Raw genomic sequence first — 17,688 nt, 5'->3', positions numbered from 1 at the left:
CTGCTGATCCCCAGCCTGAGATGGGAAGAAGGCTTGCTGCTTATTCTGTGTCCTCCAGGAAAATTCTAGAAAAGTAGAAGGACTACCTCCTTACACAATCCATCCAGGAAGGAGGTTGGATCAGGACCCCATACTACTCTAGTATTATGGTTCTGGGTCTTAGTTTTAAATGTCCAAAGTAATAAAACAGAGTGTAAAATTCCCGGAAGCTGTTCTTTAGCAAGATCTCAGCCCATTTAGTCTTTATCCCTTTGGGTTTGAGCAACATGGATTGCCCTGATATTTTATCAGGTGAGTGATAGTGAAGGTACCAGATTTCAAAGGAACACAGCAGAAAGTGCAGAGAGGAAAGAGAGGCACCTCTCAAGAAGTTCCCATCTTCCACTCAGACTTGAATTTCAGGTCAGCTCTGCTCCTCCACTGTTGACCCAAGAAATAAAATCTGAGACCTGAATGTCAAAGCCAACAGAATAGAATAGAGTGAAGAAGTTGAGAGGCATCACTTATGAGGGACCTTTGGTCTGTGAAAAGGCCATGGGAGAGTCTGGAAAATAGATCCATCAGTGGAGAGAAACTAGTTTTGAAAGAAGCTACAGTATATGAGTAGCTGAACCCTGGTTGAGAAGAGAGTCACCACCCCAAAGGGAGTTTATATAACAAGGGAGTTTCTATTAAGGTTCGTGGGCAGATTGAATGAAGATGCCATTCAGCAGCCTATACTCAGAGATGCCAGAAAATCCACCTGGAACCTATTGTAGAGGCATCCAGTTCAATGACTTAGTGGGATTCCAGATTCAAATGCAGATCTATCTGTAATTCACTAAACAATTTCACAAGTTCCTTTTGTATCTGGCTTTTTCATGACAGGGCAACAATCACTGCTGTATCCTATCAGCATGGGTGTTCCAATCAGTCACTACCTAGCAGAGGGAGTATTGTGGATCACCAAGACCACTGGGTGTGGAGCTGTGCACTTGGCACTAATTTACTGTGTAGTTTTGGGCAAATCATGTAGCTACCCTGAGTTCTGTTTCTCTAGTTGTAAATAAAGATGCAGAGGCTTTATGCGAGAAACAATAAAATGCAAAAGTGTATAGTGTTGTATCTACAAAGATAGCAATATCTTTCAGAATTAATCAAAGAGATTATTATTCACTTTGATAAATTTATATCCAGCATCATCACCAGTACCCACTGAAATAGTGAATATGACCCAAGTATGCTTTTCCAAGTGACCTTCAGCCTCAGTGACTGTGTCCTTGCAACTGAAGAGTAACATACAGGAGGTGAAAAGAGGAAAATGAGGGAGTCTCTAGAGTAAACACAATATATGACTGTTTGAGAACATCAGGCCAGGTCAAAGGGGATAACACACAGCCCTGGTGCCCAGATAATGTATGTGTTTCTGAATGTCTTTTCATTTTTTGTTTATGATTGGTGACTTTGTTTTTAATTGCTAAGCCTTGTGTGTGTGTGTGTGTGTGTGTGTGTGTGTGTGTGTGTGTCTTAGTTGCTCAGTCATGTCCGACTCTTTGAGACCCCATGAACTATAGCCCATCAGAGTTGTGTCCAACCCCATGGACTGTAGCCTGCCAGGCTCCTCTGTCCATGGGATTTTCCAGGCCAATGATACTAGAGTGGGTTGCCATTTTCTTCTCCAGGGGATGGATCTTCCCCACCCAGGGATTGAAGCTGTGTCTCCTGCATTGGCAGGCAGATTCTTTACCACTGAGCCACCTGGAAAGCCCCAAATATCTACTATCTAGGAAGGATGATAAAGTTTTCAATTTAGAGCAGGACTTATAGAATCTTAGTTCCACTTCTTTCACAATGTTACAAATCTAGAGAAAATCAGAAAGACGCTAGGTTTACTTCAGATCATGCATAAACCCTTCTTGGGAACCACTGAGTCATGTGAATGAATGAAACATTTGTCTATACCCAGAGGTGATTTGATAAAGGGGGCTTGAAAAGATACTCTCCTTGACTATATCTTTCTGTTACGAAGGAGGTAAGAGCTAATGTTTTGAAATAAAGACTTGTGTCAACTGAGATTAAATTGTGTAAAGATACTGGGTAAGAACCACATGTGTTTTTTGCCATTGACTCTGAGATACACAGTGGTCAGCAGTGGGATCAGACACAAGCATCAATCCTTGTGATACCAGCAAATACCAGCAGAGGATGATGTTCCCAAAGTCAAACCCTGGCCAGCAGGGCAACCACTAGCATGAGAAATGGACATAACTGTCTTCTGGGTTTGGAGCCAATGTAGAAGACTCTGTCAGACAGTTTAAGATAGGGAAAATTGGTTCATGACTCCATTGCTACTGAATAATGACCTTTATTTGTTAGTTTCTTCAGCCAATATTGATTAATTCCCTTTCTTTTCAAAGCAGAGGTTCTAGGAAGAGAGCACAGCTCAGGGATAACTTCATGAAATTTATCACTTAGGACAAGGATTTAAAAACTGTAGCCTGCACCAGCTCCACTTTATAGCACAGTTTTAAAAAGAAAGTTCTGTTGGAGCACAGTCACACCCACAAGTTAGATATTGACTAAGGCTTCTTTCATGCTACAATACCTATGCTAACTAGTTTTAACAGAGATTCTATGGCCCACAGAGCCTAAAATATTCATGATTTGACCAAGGAAAGTTTTTTGATTCTCTAACTGAGGAGTCATATGCTAAATCCATTATAGGTGCACAATTGGTCAGTCCTTTACCTACCAACCCAAATCTTCACAGTAATTTTCTTAGAATTAAAACTAATAATAAATACGTATACTCTATGGTCCTTTAAGTCAAAGTGTTTTCCAGAGTGACTTCCTACTTTGAAAAGTGGCATAAGTGTTGCTGCTGTTTTAATTCAGGAGCGTGAGGCCCCAGCATGGAGACTGTTGTTTATAGATCTCTGTCTACTTCATCAGGATGTCTGTGTATACATCTAAGTATTTCCATAGAAGAAAAAAAAGGGATTCTCATGTAAAAATTCAAATACATTCTGGCTCTGAACACTCGTAATACAGGTCAGTCCAAGTGTGTATGAAATTAGGAGAAAAACAGGGCACGTGGGGTAGAAGCCGTGCTCAGGCCCTAACAAGCTTGGTGCCCTTGGCTAGTGTGCTTGCCCCACCTTCTAGAGACCAGCCCTGTCCTGGGAGGGGTTAGGGGGAAGGCATGACTGGACCTCCTCTTGGGGCCTCAAGAACACAGTAGGATCCTTGGCTTTGGGGGTCTCAGAAGCTAACAGCAGGGAGATGATGGGGTCAGCTGCATACGTATCCCCCCTCAGAGAAGCAGGAGCCCTCTCCCGGCTGGAACAGCAAGGACAGATCACTGATCCCTACATCCTCAGAGCGTGTGTCCTCCAGAAACTGATTCCTCGTTGTGGTGTAGTGAACCAACTGCATCCCTAAGTTAGGGATTTCCAACAGGGATGAAATGACCTATGCGGAAGCTTAAGCAAATCAGTTGTCAGTTCTTACTAGAACACAGGGACAGAATTAATATGGCATTATTTTTAAATTTTCCTTCTACATGTTCTCATTTCAAAAAAATTTTGTTTCTTATAAAATATCATGGTTGCAGCTAGTGGTGTGTTCTGGCCGCATATTCAAGAACATAAATGTAAGTAATGAACACAGATTAGCATCATTTTATATTGCAAAATTTTACTTATTAAAATAGCTGAAGTTATTCTGGTTTGCCATTCAACTTTTACCTTATTATTCAATTCTTATATCTAAATATAATAAATAATAATAAAGATTTATCTTAATTATCTTAATTAATTAATTATCTTAATCTACTCTCCTGCAGAGAGTAGATTACCTTTCCAGTGAGGAAATATAAGCCAGAGTGCAACGCTGACTTCAGGGAACAGCTCTTCTGATCCTGTGTCCTTCATCCTGCTTGGGATCCCAGGATTGGAGAATTCCCAGTTTGGGGTTGCCTTTCCATTCTGTGCCATGTATGTTGTGGCTCTAGTCGGCAATATCACTCTCCTTCATGTAATCCGAACTGATTCCACCTTGCATGAGCCCATGTACCTCTTTCTGGCCATGCTGGCTACCACTGACCTGGTCCTCTCCACTTCCACACAACCTAAAATGCTGGCCATATTCTGGTTTCACGATCATGAGATTGAATATCATGCCTGCCTCATCCAGTTGTTCTTCATCCATGCCTTTTCTTCAGTCGAGTCTGGATTGCTCATGGCTATGGCCTTGGACTGTTATGTGGCTGTCTGCTTCCCACTGCATCACTCTAGTATCCTGACCCCATCTGTTGTGGGTAAACTTGGGGCAGGTGTGATGATGAGAGGGCTGCTGTGGGTGAGTCCTTTCTGCTTCTTGGTGTCCAGGATGCCCTTCTGCCCCAGTCGGATAATCCCCCAGTTATACTGTGAGCACATGGCTGTGCTGAAGTTGGTGTGTGCTGACACTAGAGTTAATCGTGCATATGGGCTTTTTGTGGCCTTCTCTGTGGTTGGCTTTGACATTATTGTCATCAGTGTATCCTATGTAATGATTCTGAGAACAGTGCTACAGTTACCCTCAGGTGAAGCCCGGCTCAAGGCTTTTGGCACATGTGCCTCCCATATCTGTGTCATCTTGGCTTTCTACATCCCAGCTCTCTTTACTTTCCTTACCCACTGCTTTGGACATCATGTGCCCCGAGTGGTACACATCATGTTGGCTATTCTCTATCTCCTGGTACCTCCCATGCTCAACCCCATCATCTATGGAGTTAGAACCAAACAGATCAGGGACAGGGTAATTCAGAGATGTTGTGGAAAAGACCCCTGAGTCAAAGCATAGGGCTTCAACCACCCCAATCACCCCACTGATCTGGGAATATAAATGCAGAAGTTTGCCAGGATGTCACATATCATCACAAAGTCATCTCTGTGAACAACTGGCTCAGAGATCAGCCACCCTCCCAAAGTAAGAGGAACACTTTTCCGGATACCCTGAAAGTGGTGGCTGATAATGAATACAAGTTTTACCTATGTTTGATCGCTTACAGTGAATGATGTTGGATTTGTGATCTCCAAAGAAGAGGATTTAGCTTCATGATCAGGGACCAGGCTTAATCACTCAGAGCTCTTGGGTGATAGTTTTATTACAGTGAAAAAGGACAGAGAAAACTTCTGACATAGACATCAGAAGGGGGCGGAGAGTGCCCCACTCATAGCCTTAGCAATTGGTTATTACATAAATCAAAGGAATGTCTCAAGGTCGTAAAGGTCTTACCAGACCCACTCCCACAATATACATTTTAAGATGTCAGGATTATTCAGAAGGTTCTTAAGGAGAAACATGTCCTCCAGCAGGATACATTGTTGTAACATAATCATTCTTACAGAGTTTAAGGAAAAACTTGAACAAGATGAGTTGATTTTTTGTGTAATCATTAGCTCTGTGCTTAAAGAAAAAACTGATTTATGTGACTAAGATGAATGAATGTAGGGAAAAAAAAAAAAAAAGTTTGTCCTGTTCTCCTCCTCAAGAACCCCAGACCCCTTTCTCTTTCTCGGGGACCCCAGCCTTCTTATCAACCCTGCTTTTTTACTATGCCAAAGGCTTTGACTGTATGGATCACAATAAACTGTGGAAAATTCTTAAAGAGATGGGAATACCAGACCATCTTACCTGCCTGCTGCAAAACCTGCATGCAGGTCAAGAAGCAACAGTTGGAACCAGACATGGAACAACAGATCGGTTCCAAATCGGGAAAGGAGTACATCAAAGCTGTGTATTATTACCCTGCTTATTTTAATTATATGCAGAGTACATCATGTGAAATGCTGGGCTGGATGAAGCACAAACTGGAATCAAGATTACCAGGAGAAATATCAATATCCTCAGATATGCAGATGACACCACCCTTATGGCAAAAAGTGAAGAAGAACTAAAGAACTTCTTGATGAAAGTGAAAGAGGAGAGTGAAAAAGGCATGAAAGTGAAAAGTGAAAGTAAAGTCTCTCAGTCAGACTATGTTAAATCTTTGGACATTATAAAAACCTCTGTTCATGAGTTTTGCTCTATTATACTAACCTCTGATCTTGAGTACAGGGCTCAAGATCATGTCCTTTCAGTGCCTTATAGAGGGGCTTTAACATGAGCCTGTAGTTTGGGACCCAAATCCCACAGAACCCTGCCTTCAGTAAGGAGAGTGGATCTGATCCCCACCCTGCTCTAGCACTGTTGTTCTGGGCTTTAGTTTTAGCTACCCTAAACAGAGTCTAAATTTCCCTGAAGCTATTGCTTAGCAAGATCTCAGCCCATTTTAGTCTTTATCCCTTCAGGGTTGAGCAACTTGGACTGAACTGAAATTTCACCTAGTGAGTGAGTGTGAAGGCACCAGATTCCCTAGGAACTCAGCAGAAAGTACAGGGAGGAAAGAGAGGTGCCTCTCAAGGGCTCCCATCTCCCACTCAGCTCTGCTCCTGATCTGAGAGCTGAAAATCAGAGCCAGTGAATGGAATGAGGAAGCTGAGAAGCATCTCTTAGGAGGGAACTTTGGTCTTTGAAAAGGCCAATGGAGAATCTGGGAAATAGAATCAGCAGAGAGAAACTGGCTTTTGAAAGCAACTACAGTAAATGAGTAGCTGAACCCTGCTTGAGAAGAGAGTCACCACCCCTAAAAGAGTTTGTGGAACAGGTGAGTTTGCTATTAAGGCTCATGGGCAGACACTGATAAAGATGCCTTCCTAGAGAAAGCAGTATGTAATCTGAGATTTCAGAAGAGCAGCCTGGAACCTATTGTAGAGTCATCCAGCCCAGGACTTGGAAGGAGCCAGGTTTAAATGCAGATCTATATGTAATTCAGTATACAGTTTCACAGACCTCCTTTTTATCTGGCTTTTTCATGATGACAGGGCAACAATCTCTGCTGTAACCAACCAGAGTGGGTGTTCCAATCAATCACTTCCTAGCAGAGGCAGTGCTGTGGACCACCCAGAGCACTGGATATGGCACTGTGCACTTGGCACAAATTTACTATGTGGTCTTGGGCAAATCATGTAACTGCACTGAGCTCTGTTTTTCTCATTTTAAATACAGATGCAGAGGTTTTGTGAGAGAAACAATAAAATGTAAAAGTGTATGGTGTAATATCTACAAAAACAGCAATGCTTTCCACAGTCAATCAAAGAGATCATTGTTCACTCTGATAAATTATATCTTTAGCCAGACTCTCCACCAGTGCTCAGGGCAGGGATGAAGATGGTACAAGTTATGCTTTTGCTGGTGCATCTGAGGCTCAGAGACTACATCCTCACAAGTGAAGAGTGATATACAGAAGGCAAAAAGGAGGGAGAGAGCCTGTAGCTCAAACAGAATATATGACTATTTGCAAAGGTCAGGCCAGGCAGAAGGAAATAAAACCCTAGATAGTGGGTGTGTATTTCTGAATGTCACTATAATCCAGATAGGAGTATATGGTTTGAGCAAGCCTATAGTTATTACCCGTTGTTTTTGAGATTGCATCCAAGTACTGCATTTCGGACTCTTTTGTTGACCTTGATGGCCACTCCATTTCTTCGGAGGGATTCCTGCCCACAGTAGTAGATATAATGGTCATCTGAGTTAAATTCACCCATTCCAGTCCATTTCAGTTTGCTGATTCCTAGAATGTCGACATTCACTCTTGCCATCTCTTGTTTGACCACTTCCAATTTGCCTTGATTCATGGACCTGACATTCCAGGTTCCTATGCAATATTGCTCTTTACAGCATCGGACCTTGCTTCTATCACAAGTCACATCCACAGCTGGGTATTCTTTTTGCTTTGGCTCCATCCCTTCCTTCTTTCTGGAGTTATTTCTCCACTGATCTCCAGTAGCATATTGGGCACCTACTGACCTAGGGAGTTCCTCTTTCAGTATCCTATCATTTTGCCTTTTCATACTGTTCATGGGGTTCTCAAGGCAAGAATACTGAAGTGGTTTGCCATTCCCTTCTCCAGTGGACCACATTCTGTCAGATCTCTCCACCATGACCACAGGCATGGCTTAGTTTCATTAAGTTAGACAAGGCTGTGGTCCTAGTGTGTTTAGATTGACTAGTTTTCTGTGAATATGGTTTCAGTGTGTTTGCCCTCTGATGCCCTCTTGCAACACCTACCATCTTACTTGGGGTTTCTCTTACCTTGGACATGGGGTATCTCTTCACGGCTGCTCCAGCAAAGCACAGCCATGGCTCCTTACCTTGGAAGAGGGGTATCTCCTCACCGCCACCCTTCCTGACCTTCAGCGTGGGATAGCTCCTCCCGGCCACCGCCCCTGGCCTCGGGCGTGGATTGCTCCTCCCGACCGCCTCTGTTTATTTAATTTATATGCAGAGTACATCATGAGAAACGCTGGACTGGAAGAAACACAAGCTGGCATCAAGATTGCTGGGAGAAATATAAATAACCTCAGATATACAGATGACACCACCCTTATGGCAGAAAGTGAAGAGGAACTAAAAAGCCTCTTGATGAAAGTGAGAGTGGAGAGTGAAAAAGTTGGCTTAAAGCTCAACATTCAGAAAGCATCCGGTCCCATCACTTGATGGGAAATAGATGGGGAAACAGTGGAAACAGTGTCAGACTTTATTTTTTGGGGCTCCAAAATCACTGCAGATGGTGACTACAGCCATGAAATTAAAAGATGCTTACTCCTTGGAAAGAAAGTTATGACCAACCTAGATAGCATATTGAAAACCAGAGACATTACTTTGCCAACAAAGGTCTGTCTAGTCAAGGCTATAATTTTTCCTGTGGCCATGTATGGATGTGAGATTTGGACTGTGAAGAAGGCTGAGTGCCGAAGAATTGATGCTTTTGAACTGTGGTGTTGGAGAAGACTCTTGACTGCAAGGAGATCCAACTATTCCATTCTGAAGGAGATCAGCCCTGGGATTTCTTTGGAAGGAATGATGCTAAAGCTGAAACTCCAGTACTTTGGCCACCTCATGCAAAGAGTTGACTCATTGGAAAAGACTCTGATGCTGGGAGGGATTGGGGGCAAGAGGAGAAGGGGACAACAGAGGATGAGATGGCTGGATGGCATCACTGACTCGATGGACGTGAGTCTGAGTGAACTCCAGGAGTGTTGATGGACAGGGAGGCCTGGCGTGCTGCGATTCATGGGGTCACAAAGAGTCAGACAGGACTGAGCGATTGATCTTATCTGATCTGATAGTTATCACCTAGGTGGGATGGTAAAGTTTCCAGATTATAGAGTAAGACCTATAAGGTAAGCCCCAATTCTCTCACAATGTTACAAATCTAGAGAAAATCAGAAAGAGGCTCGGTTTATTTCAGATCTTGCAGAAACCTTTTTGAGGAACTTTCGGGCTGGCTGACACATTTGTCCGCAGGTTGTTAAATAAAGTTGAAAAGATGTTATTCTTACCTATAGGTTTCTCCTATAAAGCAGGTAAAAATCAATGTTTTCAAGCAAAGACTCAGGTCAAGTGAGATTAAATACTGAAAAGGTGTTGGGTAAATAAGGCCGAGATGAGTTTTTGTGTCATTGACTCTTAGGTGGTGGTCACCAGAGGGATCAAGGTGTATGAACCCACAGAATACTGGCATTGTGAGGTACACACAATCCTTCCATAGCCAGCAGGGCAACCACTAGTTTCAGAAGAGGATGTAAGTGTCTTGTGAGTCTGGTGACAAAGTGAACGTTTCTGTTAGAATGTTTTAAGGTATGGTTAATTGCTTAGTGATTCCATAGCTACTGACTAATGACCTGTATTTGTTACTTTCCTCAGAAAATGTTTATTGAATACCTTTTCTGTGCCATGCCAGGTTCTAGGAAAATCTAGCACCAAATCCACCTTTCAGCCTATTTTTATAAATAAACTTTTATTGGAACACAGCCATATACACATATTTATATATTGACTATGTCTGCTTTTATGCCATAATGACTAAGCTGAAGTTGCAACAGAGATTGTATGGCCAACAAAGCCTAAAATGTTTATGATTTTTTTCAGAAAAAAATTTTACTGATCCTCCAAGTAAGAAGAGTCACATCCTAAATGCATTACAAATGCATGATTGGTCAGTCAGCTATCTTCCAGCCCAACTTCTCATGGTAGTCATAGAGTAAAAACTAACTCAGTATCTGTAAGTACACTGCTATGGGGCTTTAAGCCTGTCTTCCTCCCCTGAAAATTGGCCCAAGTGTTGTGTTGTTTTAATTCAAAAGCAGGGGGCTACAAGATAGAGCCCATTATTTATAGACCTCTGCCTGTCTCATTGGATATCTGTCTGTCCATATATCTGAATATTTCTACAGAAGGAAAAAATGGTTTGTGAAACTGTTAGTTGCTCAGTCGTGTCCAACTCTTTCCGACGCCATGGACTGTAGCTCACTAGACTCCTCTGTCCATGGAATTTTCCAGGCAAGAATGCTCAAGTGGGTAGCTATTCCCTTTTTCAGGGGACCTTTCCGACTCAGGAATAGAACCCATATCTCCTGCATTGAAGGCAGATTCTTTACCATCTGAACCACCTACATATCTTTTTACAACATTTTCTAAGATGAAAGATGGTAACTACAACCCTGTATGCGAGACAACAAAGGAGACACAGATGTATAGAACAGTCTTGGACTCTGTGGGAGAGGGAGGGGGGTATGATTTGAGAGAATGGCATTAAAACATGTATAATATCATATAAGAAACAAATTGCCAGTCCAGGTTTGATGCAGGATACAGGAAGCTTGGGGCTGGTGCACTGGGATGACCCAGAGGGATGGTATGGGGAGGGAGGGGGGTACAGAATGGGGAACACGTGTACACCCGTGGCAGATGCATGTTGATGTATGGCAAACCAATGCAATATTGTAAAGTAAAATTAATAATAATAATAAAATTAAAAAAAATAAAATATAAAAAAAATAAAAATAAAAAAATAAAACTCTATAAGTAAATTCCAAAGTTGAGGACAATACAGGACTTTTAAACAGTTTGCAGGGAAATTTTAAACTCTTTTGTCACAAAGTATACCAATTTATACTTCTACCAACCATGTAAAAGGAATTTTCACCTCAGGGTCTGTGAAGATGATATTCTTTTTAGATGTTCACTAATTTGATAACTGAACATTTTTTTTTACTGTTTCTTCAGATGATGAACATAGGCCAACCTTGTGGCCATTATCAATCATTTCTTTCTGAGAGTTCTTATCCAGGGTTTCCTGAAAATTGTCCCTCTTCATGAGGATGTCAGTCCTCTGAGTCAACTGTTCACAGCCATGACTTTGTGACAATTTGGGACATCCTGGAAAAATATATGCATTTATATCATCAATGCCTTAACAGTGGCGACCTTGGGATGGTTAAAACCTTATGCTTTGAGTTGGGAGTCTTTTCTACAACATCCTTGAATAACCCTGTCCTTGATCTGTTTGGTTCTAACCCTACAGATGATGGGGTTGAACATGGGAGGTACCAGGAGATAGAGAATAGCAAACATGACATGTACTACTCAGGGCACATGATGTTCAAAGTGGTGGGTAAGGAAAGTAAAGAGCAGAGGTGTAAAAAGCCAAGATGACACAGATATGGAAGGCACATGTGCCAAAAGCCTTGAGCCGGGCTTCACTGGAGGGTAATTACAGCACAGCTCCCCAAATCATCACATAGGATACACTGATGACAATAACGTCAAAGTCCTAACATCAAACCTACTCATACGGCTGATGCCAATTCTTAAAGGTAATATATATGTATAGGAAAGGATTCAGGAAATACATCCAAATGATATAACATTTAAGAATAACAGTGAGATTTGCGGTATTTTGATTTTTTTTTTGGGGGGGGGGCACCTTTAGGTATTTTTTAAAATTACCGATGATTGGGGAAGTTTAATTTCAGTATGAGGAAAAAAGTAACTGAAATAACAACAAAAGTGTACAGAAGTTCATTTAGTGCCAAAGCCTACATAAATGCAATGGACAATCTGAGAACATGAGGACCTTTGGAATAAAATCCAGAAAGTTTGAAAGTCTACGTATAACATTGTTGCCAGAAATCACAACTTATTGAGACTCCTAACAATAAGAATTAGGTAGACTAAACGCTGGTCTCTCTTACCAAAATTTGCTGATTCCCTAATGACAATGGATTTCAAATGAAGAAGTTCTGGGAAAGAAGAAGGAAGAAGAATCTCTTTGAACATAGCTATGATGTAGGGTTCATAGTAGCAAGAAAGTACCTAGAAATTTAATTATTTGTTAATATTCAATTCCCTTTTAAATTAAAATTTTAAACTAGCTTAGAAAACTACATGTCCTGTATTGTTTTCTTATTTTTAACTTTATTGAGCCACATGTAATATACAAATAGTTGCACATATTTAAGGCATACATTTTTACATAAGGGATTTGGACATAGACATATATCAGTGATGCCATCACCACAATTAAAGTAATGAATACATTTATCACATTTACCGCATTTGTATTTTTGTCCACACTAACTACTCTCTTGTCAAAGTCAGTGATGAAGAAGGTTCTAAAATCCAGGCTCTTAATTTACTAAAACCAATGTCAGATGAAGGTGCTTTAAGAGAAATCAGAAGTATGTTTCCTTTCTCAGAAGAAGCAGCTATTGGAGCCTAAAAGTACCTCCAGAAATAAATGGGTATTCTGAAGGACCTTTGTCAAAATTCCCAAATTTTAGAGCTGTAAGGAATCATGATTCCATTATCAGTAATCAGTTAATGAATGTGTGTCTATATTTCATTTTAAAATTAGCTTTATGGCTGCATAAGTGGGGCAATAACATGCAAATATTTAATACATAGTTTAATGATTTCTGACACATGTAAATGTCTGTGTTGTTACCCACCCAATTAAGATATAGAAATTTTTCATCACTTCATAAAGAGTTTCAAAAGGGACAGAGTGAAGGGATAAAGTAGGTCATTAAATAGTTAATCCCACTAAGGGATTGTAAGTAGAAAAAAATATGGGAGATCCCTGTAAGTTAATGATTACTCAAGAAATCAGGTTTACTTAGCCACAAAAGCATGCAGGCTTATTTAAAGCAACAAAACCATGTGACAGAAGCATGAGACTTGTCCGCAAAACAGTAAAACAGCAGTGACATGAGGCCCACATCCTGCCCACTGAGCTCAGTAAGTTAGGACATGCTTTTTGACCACATAAAAAGCAATAATTTGTGGACTTAACTTGACCATGTAGGTATAAGAAAACTCCTCTGCTCAACCTGGAGAAGGAACTGATGATGGAAGCATGGTGTCAGCTCAAGAAAGGCAAAGATGTTCTCCCCTCCTCACTTGTTCTTTGATTATAAAACTATAGGCCAGTAAGTTTCAGGGTTATGGATTTTTGAGTTTTACCAAGAGAATGCACTGGTTATACCAAACATCCTCTTCCAACAACACAAGAGAAGACTGTACACATGGACATCACCAGATGGTCACTATCAAAATCAGATTGATTATACTCTTTGCAGCCAAAGATAGAGAGGCTCTATCAAGTCAGCCAGAACAAGACCAGGAGCTGATTGTGGCTTAGATCATGAATTCCTTATTACCAAATTCAGACTTAAGTTGAAGAAAGTAGGGAAAACCACTAGACCATTCAGGTATGACCTAAATCAAATCCCTTACAATTATATAGTGGAATTCACAAATTCAAGGGATAAGATCTGTTAGACAGAGTGCCTGAAAATCTATGGATGGAGGTTTGTGACATTGTACAGGAAGCAGTGATCAAGACCATCCCCAGGAAAAAGAAATGCAAAAAGGCAAAATGGTTGCCTGAGGAGGTCTTACAAATAGCTGAGAAAAGAAGTGAAGCAAAAGGCAAAGGACAAAAGGAAAGATATACCCATGTGACTCCAGAGTTCCAAAGAATAGCAAGGAGAGATAAGAAAGCCTTCTTCAACCATCAATGCAAAGAAATAGAGGAAAACAGTAGAATGGGAAAGACTAGAGATCTCTTCAAGAAAATTAGAGATACCAAGGGAACATTTCATGCAAAGATGGGCACAATAAAGGACAGAAATTGTATGGACCCAACAGAAGCAGAAGATATTAAGAAGAGGTGGCAAGAATACAAGGAAGAACTATACAAAAAAGATCTTCATGACCCAGATAATCATGATGGTGTGATCACTCACCTAGAGCCAGACATCCTGGAATGCGAAGTCAAGTGGGCATTAGGAAGCATCACTACAAACAAAGCTCGTGGAGGTGATGGAATTCCAGTTGAGCTATATCACATCCTAAAAGATGATGCTGTGAAAGTGCTGCACTCAATACGCCAGCAAATTCAATACTCAGCAATGGCCACAGGACTGGAAAAGGTCAGTTTTCATTCCAATCCCTAAGAAAGGCAATGCTGAAGAATGTTCAAACTACCACACAATTGCACTCATCTCACAGCTAGCAAAGTAATGCTCAAAACCTCCAAGCCAAGTTTCTGAACTGTGAACTTCCACATGTTAAAGCTGGATTTGGAAAAGGCAGAGGAACCAGAGATCAAAGTGCTAACATCTGTTGGATCTTTGAAAAAACAAGAAAGTTCCAAAAAAACATCTACTTCTGCTTTATTGACTAGACTAAAGCCTTTGACCATGTGGATTACAACAAAATGTGGAAAATTCTCAAAGATATGGGAATACTAGACCACCTTACCTGCCTCCTGAGAAATCTGTATGCAGGTCAAGAAGCAACAGTTAGTACCAGACATGGAAAAACAGATTGGTTCCAAATCGGGAAAGGAGTACTTCAAGGCTGTATATTGTGACCCTGCCACTCTTATGGCAGAAAGCGAAGAAGAACTAAAGAGCCTCTTGATAAAAGAGAAATAGCAAAGTGAACAAGTTGACTTAAAACTCAACACTAAAAAGCTAAGATCATGGCATCTGATCCCACCACATCATGGCCAATAGAGGGGGAAACAATTGAAACAGTGACAGACTTTATTTTCTTGGACTCCAAAATCACTGCAGATGGAGACTGCAGTCATGAAATTAAAAGACGCTTGCTCTTTGGATGAAAAGCTATGACCTACCTGGACAGCATATTAAAAAACAGAGACATTACTTTGCCAACAAAGTAATGTCAAAGCTATGTCCGTCTAGTCAAAGCTATGGTTTTTCAAGTAGTCATGTATGGATGTGACAGTTGGAGTATAAATATGAGCGCCGAAGAATTGGTGCTTCTGAACTGTGGTTTTGGAGAAGACTCTTGAGAGTCCCTTGGACTGCAAGGAGATGCAACCTATCAATCCTAAAAGAAATCAGTCCTGAATATTCATTGGAAGGAGTGATGCTGAAGCTGAAGCTCCAATACTTTGGCCACCTGATGTGAAGAACTGACTCATTGGAAAAGATCTTGATGCTGGGAAAAATTGAAGGCAGAAGAAGGGGATGACAGAGGATGAGATGGTTGGATGGCACTACTCAATGGACATGAGTTTGAGCAAGCTCCAGGAGTTTGTGATGGACAGGAAAGCCTGGACTGCTGCAGTCTATGGAGTCACAAAGAGTTGTACATGACTGAGCGACTGAACTAAACTGAGTTTCAGGGTAAGGCGTTTCTCACCCACCCAGCTGTAAACTTCACAAATGTCTTATTCTAGTAAATCACTTCTTACCTATCACTTTGATTCTCGCTGATTTCCTTTCTATATTGAGATGTAAAGATCAGTAGTACTGGAGCTCTTTAGGGCCCTGCTGAATAGTAACCAGTTTCAGTTTTGTTGCCTCTTTGCAGTCAAACTCTCCCATCCATCCTAAACACACAAATTCTGATCTGATTTCTTTCTTGATATTTTTCTCTCTCACTAAAACTTGCGTCTGGTGTCTTGCTCAATGTAAAGCTCTTCAGATTCATCCATACTGTTGTGTGTATGAGTGATTCATTTCCTATTATTGCTCAGTAGTATGCTTGGTTTTTCCTATGTACCTCAGTTGGAATATTGTTACCCTTTCTTCTTTGCTTCAGTCCAAGTTTACATACAGTCTGGTAAATATATATAATATGATATATTTATGTTTCAGTTGTTGGAGCTTTTAAGCAAATCAACTTTGATTGAAATATTAAATAATCCTATTCAACAAGAATCTGGAATACATGGTATGTCTAAAAAATAAAAAGAATGACATGTTACTCTCTAACTAAACACCTATTGCTATAAAAGAAGGCACTCATTCAACAAAATAAAGTCAATTATTTTCTTTGACTCTGATTCTACTGACTATAATTATGTCACATTTCTATTTAATTTGTATCAGGCCATAGATTTCTCAGATAGCTTTCTGTTTTTTCTGGAATTCAAATTATCTTCCATTTTTCCCACTTGCAGGATAAAGACAAGCTTTCAGTATCATCTCAGTTAGTGACTTTCTGTTAATTATTCATAATGGTACTAAATTTTAAGATTTCATTATCATACAAACATCCTCAAGATCTTGTTAAAATGGAAATTCTGATTCAATAGATCTGGAGTGGGGCCTGAGTCAAGAATTTCTGACAACACTTCTGCTCTGAGGCAGTATTATTTTGTGCAAGACTTTAATACATTCTGCATTTTTAAAGGCATGTTGGAGTGCTGCTTCCCTGAGATTACTCTCCATGGAGCCCTTGAGTAATTTCTACTTGGTTATCAGCTGTTGAACTCTATTGGATGTATGTCTCATTTTGCTGAAGTACATAATCCAGTTTTATTCAGAAAAATATAGATGTGATGCATAAATGATAACTTTTCTGTGTGTTCTCGCCTGTTTAAAATCTCTTTCTTTTTTCCTCTTGCACTTCATTGATAGATTGACTGTATACAGAATCATTAGGCTTTAAATAATTTTCTTTGAACATTTAAGATTTAGCCTAATATAGTAACAAAAAATAGAGATAAAAATTTGGTTCTGTATGTCTGCACTGTAAAATGTTAACCTGTCTGTGTCTTAGCTTCTCTACCTATACAATGAGGATGTTGATACCTATTTCATTCAGTCTTATAGAGAATTCATGATCACATAGTTTATAAACCTCTAGAGTGCAACCTGCATATAGAAACCACTAAATTAATTTCACCCATTCATTACTAAGCCTGGGTAGACTAAAATTAAACTTGTTGGCTTTTCTTTGTGGGTGATTTTTTTTCCCATTTATTTTAAAGCATTAGGCTCCATTCTTTATCTTGACACTTTGAAATTCCACTGCATTATTTTTCAAATGCTTTTTTGGTTCTTTTTTTTTTTTTTTCTTCATTGCCGAGTATGTTGCAAAATTTTTATTATGTTGCAAAATTTGTTTAGTCTTCAACTGACAGATATTTAGGTTTCCACATTTTAGCTGTTCTGTATACAACTACTCTAAACATACTCTTAACATTTTCTAAATTGAAGTATGGTTGATGTACAATGTTCTGATACTCTGACATTTTTGATGTAAATATAAACTAGTTATGTGGGGAATACAACTTGAAGTGGAACTGCTTGGTCAAAAAGATGCAAAACATTGTTAGAAATAGTTAAAAATACTTCCTGATGGGGTGTACTCAGGACCTGAGTGCCCCCAAGTGCCCCACAATTCTGCCAACACTTAGTGATGTCAGTGTATTTCATTTTAGTTATTCTAATGACTTTGTACTGGCAATTCTTTCTGGTTTGTATTTTCATCTTCCTAATGAATAATAATTTGAGC

General features: G+C 40.1%; 1 protein-coding gene across 1 annotated transcript; it reads left to right on the top strand.

Annotated features, from left to right (window-relative positions):
- Positions 1 to 266: 266 nt before the first annotated feature.
- On the top strand, positions 267 to 4,812 carry LOC139187231 (olfactory receptor 52R1-like). The gene is made up of 2 exons (XM_070803246.1): positions 267 to 291; positions 3,848 to 4,812. Exons 1-2 carry the CDS (start codon positions 267 to 269, stop codon positions 4,810 to 4,812), a joined length of 990 nt encoding a protein of 329 aa, XP_070659347.1.
- Positions 4,813 to 17,688: the final 12,876 nt, after the last annotated feature.

The sequence above is a fragment of the Bos indicus genome, chromosome 15 (assembly GCF_029378745.1).
Source record: "Bos indicus isolate NIAB-ARS_2022 breed Sahiwal x Tharparkar chromosome 15, NIAB-ARS_B.indTharparkar_mat_pri_1.0, whole genome shotgun sequence".
Classification (NCBI taxonomy): Eukaryota; Metazoa; Chordata; class Mammalia; order Artiodactyla; family Bovidae; genus Bos; species Bos indicus.
This window is presented reverse-complemented; position numbering and strand designations above follow the sequence as displayed.